Source organism: Sander vitreus, chromosome 23 (assembly GCF_031162955.1).
Source record: "Sander vitreus isolate 19-12246 chromosome 23, sanVit1, whole genome shotgun sequence".
NCBI lineage: Eukaryota > Metazoa > Chordata > Actinopteri > Perciformes > Percidae > Sander > Sander vitreus.
The window spans coordinates 12,997,260-13,011,194 of record NC_135877.1 but is presented as its reverse complement, the minus strand read 5'-3'; the positions used below and the strand labels follow the sequence as shown (position 1 = coordinate 13,011,194).

The 13,935-nt window shown below is 39.5% G+C and overlaps 1 protein-coding gene across 1 annotated transcript in view; it reads left to right on the top strand.

Annotated features, from left to right (window-relative positions):
- Window positions 1–13,935, top strand: part of cacna2d4a (calcium channel, voltage-dependent, alpha 2/delta subunit 4a) — an 87,107-nt gene that overhangs the window by 7,791 nt on the left and 65,381 nt on the right. Inside the window, exons 3-18 of the mRNA XM_078242823.1 lie at window positions 806–887; window positions 3,545–3,661; window positions 3,850–3,909; window positions 4,283–4,445; window positions 4,566–4,697; window positions 5,180–5,240; window positions 6,874–7,024; window positions 7,914–7,988; window positions 9,511–9,600; window positions 9,866–9,979; window positions 10,145–10,223; window positions 11,298–11,431; window positions 13,111–13,188; window positions 13,275–13,355; window positions 13,501–13,575; window positions 13,726–13,812. Of these exons, the coding sequence (XP_078098949.1) occupies window positions 806–887; window positions 3,545–3,661; window positions 3,850–3,909; window positions 4,283–4,445; window positions 4,566–4,697; window positions 5,180–5,240; window positions 6,874–7,024; window positions 7,914–7,988; window positions 9,511–9,600; window positions 9,866–9,979; window positions 10,145–10,223; window positions 11,298–11,431; window positions 13,111–13,188; window positions 13,275–13,355; window positions 13,501–13,575; window positions 13,726–13,812 (1,579 nt within the window). The remainder of the gene's footprint in view (window positions 1–805; window positions 888–3,544; window positions 3,662–3,849; window positions 3,910–4,282; window positions 4,446–4,565; window positions 4,698–5,179; window positions 5,241–6,873; window positions 7,025–7,913; window positions 7,989–9,510; window positions 9,601–9,865; window positions 9,980–10,144; window positions 10,224–11,297; window positions 11,432–13,110; window positions 13,189–13,274; window positions 13,356–13,500; window positions 13,576–13,725; window positions 13,813–13,935) is intronic.

The following is a 13,935-nucleotide window of genomic DNA, read 5'->3' as shown; positions in this document are numbered from 1 at the left end:
ATTTCAGAATAAACATATCAACAAGTCTACAAATGATCAGCCAGTTTTCAGCTACAGTTTTTTTGTATCGAGGCTGGCAGTCTATATGACAACCCTGCCTGCTAACTAGCAGCAAGCTGGCTGACTCCCCATAGATTGAGCCATCTGTCACATCCTGTCTACACTCTAACCTCTATTACCTTTCATTGGCTGCATTCACATGAAGGATTTGTAGAATTACTGCATGTTATTGAGCGCAGAGTATCCCCTTGACCTGGGAGACTGTCATCTTTTATTGTCACTGTAACAGTAATCTGTTTTAATCTGTCATTGGCAAATGCAGGGTAACCTCTTATCATGATTGGCTGCACACTTTCATGGTCACCTTCAATACAGGTCTCATTAGCCCTTATTTTTCCAGCACGATACAAGTGAAATCGATTGAGAAACAGTCCTTATCTTTTTCTTAAATTAGCTGTTTAGCATTTCTTAAAGCAATGTGTTCCACTCAGTGACGGACTGGGAACAAAAAATGGCCCTGGCATTTCATTTACCTCAGAGTGCATGTCAACAAATATTCAGTTTATTGCAATGCATTGTAACTATTTTCTGAACTTGCCACACACCATCTTTTGAGTTGCCATGATAACAAAAATACCTTTGACTGATTGGACCTTATGGCCGCTTACTTTCCTGAAAAGGGTTACATTTATTAAGGTACTATACAAGTAAACCTGCCTTGCCTTTTAAGTTATTGTTATTGTTTTCATAGATATTGATAACAGCTTTGATTATCTGTCACTGATCACGTTTTCTCTGTGTGCAGGGTGCAGCAGTGGGCTGTATCCTTTGGCAAAGAGATAACTGCCCTGTCCACCAGATACTCTGGAGCTAAACTGCTGCAGAAGGTAAGAGATCACGCACAAAAGCTTATGCACACATTAATACAGGCACACACAAGTACGCACACGTTAGACAGATACACAAATACACATATGCACATGCTTAAAAACAGCTGCAGATGCACATACATATATACACAAATTAGGATGCATCATATTGTGTTTTAGTAATTTCCTAGTTCAGACAGACAAATCATGGGGAGGTGATGATGATTGTGGTGGGGATTTAATCCCTTTGATTGATTATCCCTAACATATAGTATATGGCAATACCAGAGAAGGTACATGTAATTTGGAAATTTGCAGTGTTACAGCAGCAAATGGGATAGTGCAAAAACAAGAGGCATCAGTAAAGAATGCAAGATATATTAATAGATACGTGAACAGTAAAAATAAAAAAGCAGTAGAAAAACAGTGAACAGTTAGGGTTGGCTGCTGGCAAATAGAAAATAGAAAGACAAGGATTGAAATCTAAGACTTAGAAGAACTTAAATACAGAGACATTAATGCACTTTATGGTAATAGAGACGGTTGTATAAAACACATGACATCATCACATCAGACTGAGTCGGGCGGGGTCTCTATCTCCTCCCCCTTCCCTCTGCTCCATCGACCAATGGGAACACAACTGACTGGCATACATTTGCTGTACAACATCTGCACATGGCCCAGAGACCAATGTGATGACACACTTAATTCAAAAACACATAAACTCTCTCACACTCTCTTTAATCTTTTAAAACCATTAGTGTGTTTTACCAATACATACATAAAATGTCATACTGTATATACTGTAGCACATTGAAATGAGCTGAATTTGACAAGTGTTCATTTTTGTGTGACTTACCGTAGAGACAGAAGAGGGTGTGTATGTGTGTGTGTGTGTGTGTGTGTGTGTGTGTGTGTGTGTGTGTGTGTGTGTGTGTGTGTGTGTGTGTGTGTGTGTGTGTGTGTGTGTGTGTGTGTGTGTGTGTGTGTGTGTGTGTGTGTGTTTTAGTAATTAGGATGTGCAGTCTTTCTCTGCATGCCACCCTGTAGAATCCCTAGCAGGCCCATTCACCATCTGCCAAACACACACACACACACACACACACACACACACACACACACACACACACAAAAACTGTGTTGAAAGAGACATGCACCCACTGACCATCTCCCTCTAAAGTGTAAAGATATACATCTTTATTTTCGTTTTACCACACAATTTACATGTTGTACAGAACAAAACATCCACCAATCTAGCTGCACAAATAGCCAATAACCTTCAATAACCTAAATGTGTAGTTGGTAGAAACAGTTTTCCTGATCGTGAACCACACAGGATGTAAAATACTGACTAACTTGATCAAGCAGCCCCACAAACAGTAGCGGTAATACTAGTTGCTGTAGTAACAGTATCAGTAATAGTAGTATTTATATATAATGCAGGTCTCCAAGTTGCACACTTTATCCTTTTATTTAGTCAGTGATGTGTAAAAAGCACCCAGTGCATAAATTTAATCTCGGCAACAAGAAGCCATTAATCACCCACCTCTGTGTAATCGATGGCTTTCTCATTATCTGTGGATCATTTAGTGACTTTGTCTTCTTGCCTGAGTAAACGAAACAAGATATTGAGTGTTTGAGTTTATGTTTGAAGATAATACAGAAATTGTTGGACCTTCACTTTTGTTGGAAAGGGGTTTTTATGGTTATTTGCAGTAAGCTCTAATGGAGCTCTTTATCATTCCTTTTCCATTCATATCTGTTTGTTTCTCCCATCTGTCTAATTCAGTCTGGCTCTCTCTTCACTGTAAGGAAAATTGAAAAGCATCATCTTTGAAAGTAAAAATATAATATATATCTTAATTTAAATGACAAATTGGACATCTAATTCTTTTTTCCCCACAGTTTTTTAAATTGTCAGAAATTATTTTTAGGTCAACAGGCTATAAGTTGTAACTGACTACTTGCTAAGGGCCTTTCTCCACCCGTCCCATCCAGGGATTTCCCATTAACAAGCCCATTTTCTTGACAAATTTGATAACCTATTGTCATCTAATCATCTCACTGAAGGTAAAAATAAACGAGTCCATCACCAAAACAAACATTTACTGGGAATCTGTTATCTGTCATCACAACTTATGCTTTTATCATCAGTGCCGGAAATTAACCTTTCAGTTCACAAACAGCAACAGCACGGGATCTCTTAAATTATATCTATGTAGCTGCTCAGATTTAATAGCACAGTGAACAAACAGCAGCCATAAAAATACATGCACAGATGTCAATCAGGAGGCGCAGTGTGCAATAAATGGTTTTCTTGTGGCATCACTCTGTCATATTGCAGATTAGAGAGGGGGTCTGGGGAGGGGATGAAGTCTGGGCTTGACCCCCATCTGTACTGCAAATTGTATAATACCAGGATCTCTCTTCTACAGTTATGTGTGTCTCTGTTGTTTTCCATTGCGTATTTAAGCAAGATATTGTACGTAACTTCTAAATGTAAAAATACAGTGGCATCCGGTGGTAGTCAAAATGGAGGCAATATATTATAAACCTTACTCTCTGAGTCTTTTGTTTTATGATTTTAAGGAGCTCATGGGACATTTTCTCTAGAAGGATGCTCTATTAATGATAATAGCACTGTCACTAATGAGCCAACTGTGCCTGTTTTCAAGAAATACAAGGAGGTCGAGGGTATGGTGAAGATAGAGGAGGTGGACGGAGAGGAGCTAGTACAAAAGTTTGCTGAGGAGATGGAGGAGATGCTTGGGAGGAAGATGAAATCTGTGAAGGTAATAATGATACATTCTCTTTAAGCAAAAACACATGCAATGGTAACCAATTCCAGATGAGCTCTTCTACAGACATGACCTTGTTTAAACAAAGATCATATGAACAATTGCTGCAGGTTTAGTTCGGACTTGATAGTCTTACCTACATGGACAGAGTGTATCCTTAACCTGCTGTATTTTCATCACAGAGGTTAGCGGAAGCAGCAGAGGATGCTGACCTTTACCATGAGTACAATGAAACACTGGAGGTTTGTGACTTTTGATACAATATATGCATAGTCTGACACAGGCAGGAAGATGATGTAACCACTGATTTATACCCAAAATATACTATTCTTTACCTGTACCCCTTCTTGGTGGTGTCAACAGTACTGTACTATCACCATCATAGCCATAACTATATTAAAGAGACTCTGCTTGTGTCACATATTTGTCTCCTTTCACTTCCTTCACACTGTGTTGAACATAAGTATATATCATAGCAAATATGCAAAGTTAACTGAGGCTTTTACAGACCACACAGGAGAATATTCTGTATATACTGTAGAGTTTTTGAACATGTCTTTAATATTTCATCATCAAATCATCTACGAGGTCATCGTCCTTTACTGTTCTCTCTAGTTTGAATACTTTAACTCCATGCTGATCAACTCGGTGGATGAAGATGGGAATTCAGTGTCGCTGGGAGGAGAATTCCCTCTGGAGAAAAATGAACACTTCGATACACTGCCAGTCAACACACAACTGAGTAACATCCAAGTCCCTACTAATGTTTACAACAGAGGTACAGAAGTGTGAACACACACACACACACACACACACACAGCCTGTATTCCCTTGTTACTGTATAACACATCTGGTTGCCTGTCGACATCACTTTCATTTTTTCTATCCCTTTCTGTAGATCCAGCAATTCTGAACGGAGCCTATATGTCTGAGGCTCTGAATGACGTGTTCATTGATAACTTCAAGAAAGATCCAACTCTCACCTGGCAGTACTTTGGCAGCGCTACAGGCTTCTTCAGACTGTACCCAGGTGCTTACACATCCTACATTTAGGACATCCTGCATTCTTCCCATTTGCACATTTATCCTGTGTCTGCATAGTGTTAAGACAACAAGAATAGAGCTGTAGATAAACATTCAGCTACACAAGCCAAACAGTATAGTTACACAGCAACTGATGATGCAGGAAGCTGTCTGTCAAACGCGATGACTCAGTCTCAGTTACAATATGGCTGCTGGTGAATTCTCTCCTGTGTGTGTGTGTGTGTGTGTGTGTGTGTGTGTGTGTGTGTGTGTGTGTGTGTGTGTGTGTGTGTGTGTGTAATTAGCAGAGGATTTGTGACATAGCTTGTTTTACTCAACTGCTATCTCATCCGTCTCTTGCTTATTTGACAATCTGTCACTATCCATCTATGCATCCATTTGTTCATCCGTCTTCCAGACCAGACAGCAAAAGAGCAGTTCAGAGTGTCTGCCTTTGCTAAATCTCTCCATCTTTCTTCCTGTCTCCAGGGATCCAGTGGATTCCAGATGAAAATGGTGTGGTCACCTTTGATTGCAGAAACAGAAACTGGTAAGGCTATATTCCCATCAACATCAGTTCTACTTCCTTATTGATGCCTTTTGAAGGGTTGTAGCTCTCTGTATAGTTTGTAAGTGCAGGATAGTGCTTCTGATGAATGGCAGAAGAACCATAACAACTCAGCTCAACCTGAATCACCAAACCCTAGTTATGGGTCCTGACACTCCAAGCCAGCAGTCATTGGGCGCCATTCGTGTCTATGGCTGACCATCAATTGTAGTTTTTTTTAGTGTGTCTGGCAAGTTGGCACCAGTCTGCCCATATCAGCGACCATTTGGCCAATTTAGCATGTTGAATCAGCTACAGAGGCAGTCAGTCACAGTGAGAGAAGTCTTTCTGACTAGCCTTGCAAATCAATTTCTTTACCCATTAAGTGCAGTTTCTCCTTGTTTTGCCTCCAAGTGCAACTTTTAACAGAAGTTGTTAAAAGTGGAAGTTCTGAGGTGATGTGGTTAGATGCAAAAGCATTTTATCAGTCAGCCTTTGTCTGTGTCACCTTGGTTTATCAGTGCCCTTACCAGTAGATTAAATTATTGTTTAAGTTTATGTTCTATTCATCAAAAAAAAGTAGATAGTTAATAGAGAGATAACCCAGGTTTGACAGAGGTGCACATCATTTGATCTGGCCAGAGAGAGGCAACTCTGTTGCAGGCAGCACAGTTGGACATATAGCGTAACAGGTAGTTGTTAGCGCTTTCATCAGTTGTGGTCAAACAAATCAGCTCATCTCATCTACATTGAAAGTAGCTCTCTAACTCCTGTTAGAGCCACCATAAGAGCCCCAATTTTGGGTGCTACCTGTGTCAAAGACAAATGTATATACAGCAATGGCACAAGACCTGTTTGAGACTTGCTTATACATCAGCAGCCGTATAGCCTTTTACAAATAATAATAATAATGCATTTTATTTATATAGCGCTTTTTGCAACACTCAAAGACACTTTACAAAGTTTTAAAAGAAAATGCACATACTACGAAAAAAAACATACTAAAATACACACATTAATCAAACATTAAAAGCATGTCAATAATGCTGGGAATGACCATCCCCACAATAGGCCTTTTTTCGCAGCAGACATTTGACTTGTCATAGAGGTCAAAGGACAGGTGCTTCTAATAACATTAACAGTGGCTTAGTTAGATTAAAGTGTCCCAGTAAACCATGGCAGTGTGACAGTGAGCCAGCATGCACAATACCAGGACCCTGAAACCCATCATTCTTTTTATTATTTACACCCACTTCCCTATAAAAGGTTGGATTACTGTTATAGGGATTACTGTACGGTAACAGTAAATCAAGTTCCAAGAACTCATGGTCCTCAGACACAACTGTTTCCTGGAAGGTTGCAGATCTCAGATGCTGTAGGGGAAATCTAATCCATGTTAATGAGCTTGGAAATCAGGGGATGGTGATAAGGAGATGAAGAGAAGCATGGATGGAAGAACAGAGGAACAAATAAAAGGATAATGCTTCAACTCTGCCTGTTCTGTCTGTCTGCTAGACTAATGGTAATTAACATAGAGTCTCTGTTCATGCCTGAATGTCATTAAGTTGACATTGTGATAAGGGTAAAGTCTTTACAGCTTCCTACCTCAGCTCTCTCTCTCTCTGTCTCTTTCTAGGTATATCCAGGCAGCCACTTCGCCTAAAGATGTGGTAATCGTGGTGGATGTCAGTGGCAGTATGAAGGGACTCAGATTGACCATAGCCAAACACACCATCAATACAATCCTGGACACACTGGGAGAAAATGACTTTGTTAACATAATAGCTGTAAGTATACACACACACACACACACACACACACACACACACACACACAAAACACAGACACATATGAGCAGACTCAGCAGAAGCAGACAGTGTCTAAATCCTGATAAGCGTGACATCGAGATTAACACCCTAACACACAAATACACAGAAAGCTGATACACAGGTACAGACAGTACAGAGACCGGGGCGAATACACGGAACTAGACAGACACATGCAAACAGGCACAAATACACACATCACACATTCAATTAGCACCAGGCATTTACTTTCAGTAACATCAAAGCTTCAAAATAAATTTTTGTTTTTAGATTTTTCAGGATTCTGGCTGCACAAAGCCCTCCAGCCACAAATCGGTGTAATAAGCAAGGTTTATCCTGGTATTACTGTGTGTGTAATCATACGCCTCTTGGAAATCCGCTGCCCTTAAGCTGTTTTTACACAGAATTTAAAGCTACACCACTTCTTTCATGGGGGTGACCATGCAAGCAAAAGCATTGCTGAGAGTTTAATTTTAAAATGAGATATCCTCGTAAGGAATAACATAATGTGATTTAACTTTGAACTTGACTTGACTAATGTCAGTGAAAAAACAAAGTAACAGCTTCCAGGAATATAAACACCACATCCAAATGTCCCAACTTTTAACACTGAAATCCATCTGAAAAACAACATAAGCAGTTAAATAATTTCTGTGTTACAGAATCACGCGTTGGCTGGAGTAAATAAGCGCAACAAAGTTAAGGGATATTGTGATATTTAGGGATTGATTGAGATTTGAGGGTAGTAAAACTTCAATAACTCGTACCTTTTATAAAGGTTAATCATGTTGACTGTTGATCATGTGGATCATTGATTTGATTGGGTTACATATTTGATTTCTCTCTCCAGTACAGTGACTATGTTCGCTACGTGGAGCCCTGCTTCAAGGGCACGCTGGTACAAGCTGATCTGGATAACAGAGAGGTAACTCGAACTGCACACACACACAAATACACACACACACACACACACACACACACACACACACACACACACACACAGAAGAGACACAAGCTAGACAGCTAATTAATTCACTTTACCTCTGCTAACCTATAAATCTTCAATCAGCTGTTATCTCACTAATCTTGTAATGATGTTATGCTGTCATCACATCACAGTTAAAATGTCACACAGAGAATGTGTGTTATCAGGGGTTCAACCCATTTGAACCCAGGATTTAGTGATGAAACCCTCAGAACCAGTTCATGCTCATGTGTGGTAAAAGTGCTCTGATTCTACTGGTGTTTTAAGAATGCAGATATTTCTTCATCTCTCTTCCACTTCTTTCTTTGTCTTTGTCTTCTCCATCTCCTCTTTCCCATCTCCTTCAAAAAGCCATGACATTTTTCTTCTTTTGCACTTTTTACCCATCCATATCTCATTGCTTCACTGCTGCTTTCTTTGTTCCCCCCCCCTCATCTATTCTCCTGTTTGTCATATACCAACACCTGCTCAGTCTGCTCAGTCTTTGTGTGTTATGTGTTGGATGTGTGCCCTACTTTCACTCCCCTTCACATCATCACAGATCAGGTAAGGTTGCTGGCCACTGACAATTTTAAGTAGGTCACATGACCTGTCAGCAAGGGATTTGATTGGTTTAATGCCTAGAGAGGCAGGCTGTAACAGAATGGGCTTACAGATGTTGGCTGATGTACTTTCGCATAAACTCATGTTGGAACACACACATTTACAGAAAGACAATCCTCAGTTTTTTGGCTGTTATGAGTTCCTACATTCCCAAACAACAATTTACTATGTTTACTCCCACTGTAAGTCAGATTATGTTTGCCCAAACTGTAAGAACCAATGTGTTGTTGTTTTTTTAAATCATTTTTGTTTTCAGTTTTGTCAAATATTGAGCAGTTGAATCAGTGACCTGGGGTAAAAGGGCTGTACATTCCCAGATTCTCCATTCATGTTATTGTCATGATTGAAATATATATATATATATATATAAGCAAATTATCTCATGTCTTGGTCATGTCATACCAACAAGTAACAATAAAAGAAAATGCTGAGTAAGTGTCTAGGCTTAGTTATGTTTATATATAACAGCAATACTTTACAGTTAGCTTGTATTTGTAGGGGCATATACAATTATGTAAGAGGCTAAGAGAACCATGAAGGCTACGTCTATCTCTTGTCTCTACAGTGGTGGAACCCACAACAATGTGGCCATTCATCATAGTGTGTGCGGGTGTCTGTGTGTGCGTGTGTTGATTAATCCTGATTACCTTCTGGTGTTGTAGTGATTTTGCTATAATTGGTCAGTGTGCCAGGGAGCTGGGGATAATTCCTACTCTACACTCTTTTACTCACTCCCTCCTGATCTCTCTCTCTCCCTATGTTCCTGTAGTGACTGCATTCACCTGCATTTACCAAAAGGATAAGATCCATGGCTTATTGACAATGTCTATTTGTTTATTTGTTGTGTGTCTCTCTGCAGCATTTCAAGCTATTGCTTGAAGAGCTTCATGTCAAAGGCGAGGGCAAAGTGAAAAAGGCAATGAAGGAGTCTTTCAAGATCCTCAACGAGGTTTGTGCCACAACCACAACAACTGCTAGGTCCTAACAATATATAGCATTGCTAGCAATGAAATAGTAAGATTATTTGCTTTATTTTTTAATTTTATTTAATTTTATTAATCCTATATATACTCTACACAATTTACAGGTCTGCATCAGCTGATTTCTGTAGTACGAATTCCAAGATCAAGTAAATTGTGTGTGTGTGTGTGTGTGTGTGTGTGTGTGTGTGTGTGTGTGTGTGTGTGTGTGTGTGTGTGTGTGTGTGTGTGTAGGCTGCAGCGCAGGGCCAGGGCAGCCTATGTAACCAAGCCATCATGCTGATAACGGACGGAGCAATGGAGGACTTCCAGGATGTTTTTGAAGAGTTCAACTGGCCAGAACGACGGGTATGACACACAAATACACACAAAAGAAGGATCAACTGCAAGCACCAGCGGAATGTACCTTAAGCACACAAACACAAATCATTGACAGTATTTATTTAAAGCAGTTTGGAGTAACAAATAAGTGGGGTTTATCACATCTCACTATATACTTTATTGTCTCTCCAGGTTCGAGTGTTCACCTATCTGATTGGACGAGAGGTGACATTTGCTGAAAATGTTAAATGGATTGCCTGCAACAACAAGGGTAAAATGGGGATGAATCAATAGCATGGTCAAGGTCAAAGAATATGCTTTGTGTTATAAAAGTTGCTAGGTTGAATCCCTGGTTCTGCCATACAATTTGGGATAGGACATTAATTTCAGCTACAAAGAATAAAGGTAGATGTGAAAACTACTGCAATTACTTGCTTAGTCTATGTGCTAAGTGAGCCAAGTGATTTCTTGTGTTGTACTTAGGAAGAAAAGAGGTCTGTTGGCCCTCTGTGGGATTCGCAGGTGGTGCTGTATGGGACTGGGTATCAGGTGCTGCCCTCTTATGAATTATATGGGGTCATGCAGCAGCTCAGACCTGAAAATAATCACTTTATCCTGCTCTGTGCACATCAAAAATCCCTGACTAAATACCTGATTATCAGCACAGATACACTGTAAACACATCCCTGGCTCAAAAATATCATATCTGAGTGTTTGTCTCTGTGTATAATAGGTAACAGGTGCACTCCCTTCTGTTGCGTACACCGGCAGTTGCTTCTGCCAAAAAAAAATATCTGTCATAAATAGAGAAACATGCTTTATGTTACACTGCTGCAAAAACATGTTACAGTTTCAGTCTTAAGTGAGCAGGTCTACTTAATAATATTTACAGCAGCGTGCTTGGGGAGACATTACAAAGGGGAAAACGGTTGCACATATTCACATATTCATAACTGGCAGTGCTTCAGTAGCCTGTTGTCACTGAGCAGCTTCACTGCAGGTATCCCATTGACGTCATTGTCTCCCAGTTGTAAAAATGCCATAAACCATAGACTAAGCCAAGTTTAAAAAATGGAAACAGCACATTTGCATTGATGGGAGATTCTAAGGTTGTTGTTTTTTTCATTCAAAACACCTTAGTGTTTTTTTTTTTGGGAATACCAGGTTTTTTGAAGTTGGATAAATGAGTTTGCTGCTCTAAATGTAATACCCAAAGGCCAGAAGCAAAAAGATAAAAAAATAATATGGTGAAGGTTTTATTTGCTAAAATGTATGAGTCCTAGGTTTTCCATTGGAGTAATTTGTGATATATGGTATGTTTGTACATTATTTGTGTGTCCTGCAGGGTACTACACACACGTCTCCACACTAGCTGACGTCCAGGAAAACGTTATGGAGTACCTCCATGTTCTGAGCCGGCCAATGGTCATTAACCACGATCACGACATCATCTGGACTGAGGCCTATATGGATACTGTGGTCAGTCTGCTTCTCCCATTATTAGTGTGCTTGCAGACACTATTATCTTGCATCAAGATTATCTGGCATACATAATAAAAATGTCAGACTCATTTAGGCCATCTGTGCTATTACTTTTAGTAATGATCCATTATACCGTTTTTTTTCTGGAGGGCAGTAGAGATAAACGTTGCAATGCAGTCTCTCCATCTCTCTTCATGAAAACATTTAAAACCATTCTATTCATCTCTCTGCCTCTCTCCATGGTATTGAATTATTCAAACCCCTCAATCCAATTCAATCTCCTAGAAACATCATAGCATAGCACTAGCAATTGCTGCAAAAGCAACAAACTAGCAACAACCTAGCAACCACCTAGCATGTTCCTGCCCAGGGACCGCAGTTGCAAATTAGCTATATAGCTAACTCTGACTTAACATTTGTGCTGTGCATGGTCCCTGTTACATAAACTAAAAAAACTAAACTAGCACTGGCCTACTAACAGAAGAAAACACCTATAGGCAATGACCTGAAAACCCCAGGTAACCCCCTGTAACCACTGTGAACACCGCTATCATCAAATAACACCATGCCAGACATCATCAACACAACAACCACCTAGCAACCACCCTGGCAAACTACTGGAACACTTAGTATTTAGCAAGTGTTAGGCATGTTATATGGAAAATGTTATTACGCATTCAAAAAATTCAAAACATTACTTTTACTTTAACAGAGAGAATATTCGTCCACTTCTTGGCAGCAGCCAAGCCACCAACCCCTACCTTCAGCCCCTGCAGCAAGCTAGACATGACACTCAAGACAGCAAAAACACCCATCCCTGAAATTAACTAAGTATTAGTAACTGTAATGTTATTATTGAATTTTTTTCATTTTAATCTTTATTGTATTTGTTACTGAACACATTACTTTAACACCTTACTTAGTGGTGCACTGTAAGCAACACCCTAATGCCACATAGCATTCAACCAGCAATGCTTTAACAACTGTGTAGCAACACACCAGCAAAAATCTAGCCTAAGCCAATTTTGCTCAAGCAGAAATACTTTAATATAACTTACATTCATTTTCAAAGTATGTTTTTTTTACTAAAATGTTTCCTTATCAAGTGCATCTGTTGCTAGTTGCTACTGCATCCCTGCCTGCTTATTTGTTTCCTCCTTTATTTCAGTATCTCTTTTCATCTGTACCATATGTGGCATATCTTTTCACTGCCATTTCCTACTTGTTGTCTCTTCTCCCATATTGTCTTTCCTCCATCTTCACCTTCAGTTACCAAGCACAGCAAAGGTAATCATAGAGCACTGCTAAATTTCTATTTTTAAGTAATGTTAGCCGTATAAAATACAGTATCTGTAATGTCTTGCTTAGTCTTGTATTTACAGCCAATAGCGTTTTTTTGCAACGTTATTTGAGGGAATATCTTAACATATCTTAGCTTCTCTTTGCTTCCCTCGTTAAAATGTTGGCTTAGTTAATGTTCTTTGGTCCAGAGAGATTTAGCACTACTAAGTTAAACATCATCTTCCAATCCATCGCCATTTCACTTCATTTTCTACGTTTGGTCAACAGGAGCGAACTCCACCAATTTAATTTATATTTACAAATTTAACATTTACAAACAAAAACAAATGTGGATCAAGTCATCGTGGCTGTTCTTGTGTATGTGTGTACCACAGCTGTTCAACAGTCAGGCCCAAAGCCTGCTCCTGATGACCTCGGTAGCCATGCCTGTGTTCAGCAAGAAAAAAGAGACTGTAAGTATTCATTTTTAATGAATACCATTGCCCTCAACAGACAGCTGAAACTTTGCATTTATCAACCTGCTGTGTGTTTCCTGTAGTTGACTCATGGGATTCTGTTGGGAGTGGTAGGAACTGATGTGGCCTTGAAAGAACTGATGAGATTAGTTTCAAGATACAAGGTAAACCATATACAATATATACTGTGTCACAAACAAGGATAAAGTACTGTATGCATACTCTGTATTGATTATTCTCTGAGACAGCCAGTGACATTTGATTTATAATATAATAATTACATGTCCTTATGTCTTTCTGTCTCTTCAGCTGGGTGTCCATGGTTACGGCTACCTTTTGACCAACAACGGCTACATCCTGTCCCACCCTGACCTAAGACCTCTGGTACAGACAAAGATCGTATTGTACAATGAATTATTGCAGCTGAGAAACTGCAGAAACTTTATAACCCTGCTTGACAGATGTATTGTAATAACCAAGCATAAGATGGGATAGGTTCCTAAAGACTTGTTTTCTTGTTTGTATGTGTGACAGTATAAAGAGGGGAAGAAGCTAAAGCCAAAACCCAACTATAACAGTGTTGATCTGGCAGAGGTGGAATGGGAAGACACAGAGGAGAAAGTGAGTAACACACACACACTCACTCACATTTCTGTCTTTTTTTATTCTCTGTTTTCACTTTCTTGTACTGTATGTCAAGGTGAGTTGTGTTGTTCAGGTCAGGATTCATAGCATAGTATGACG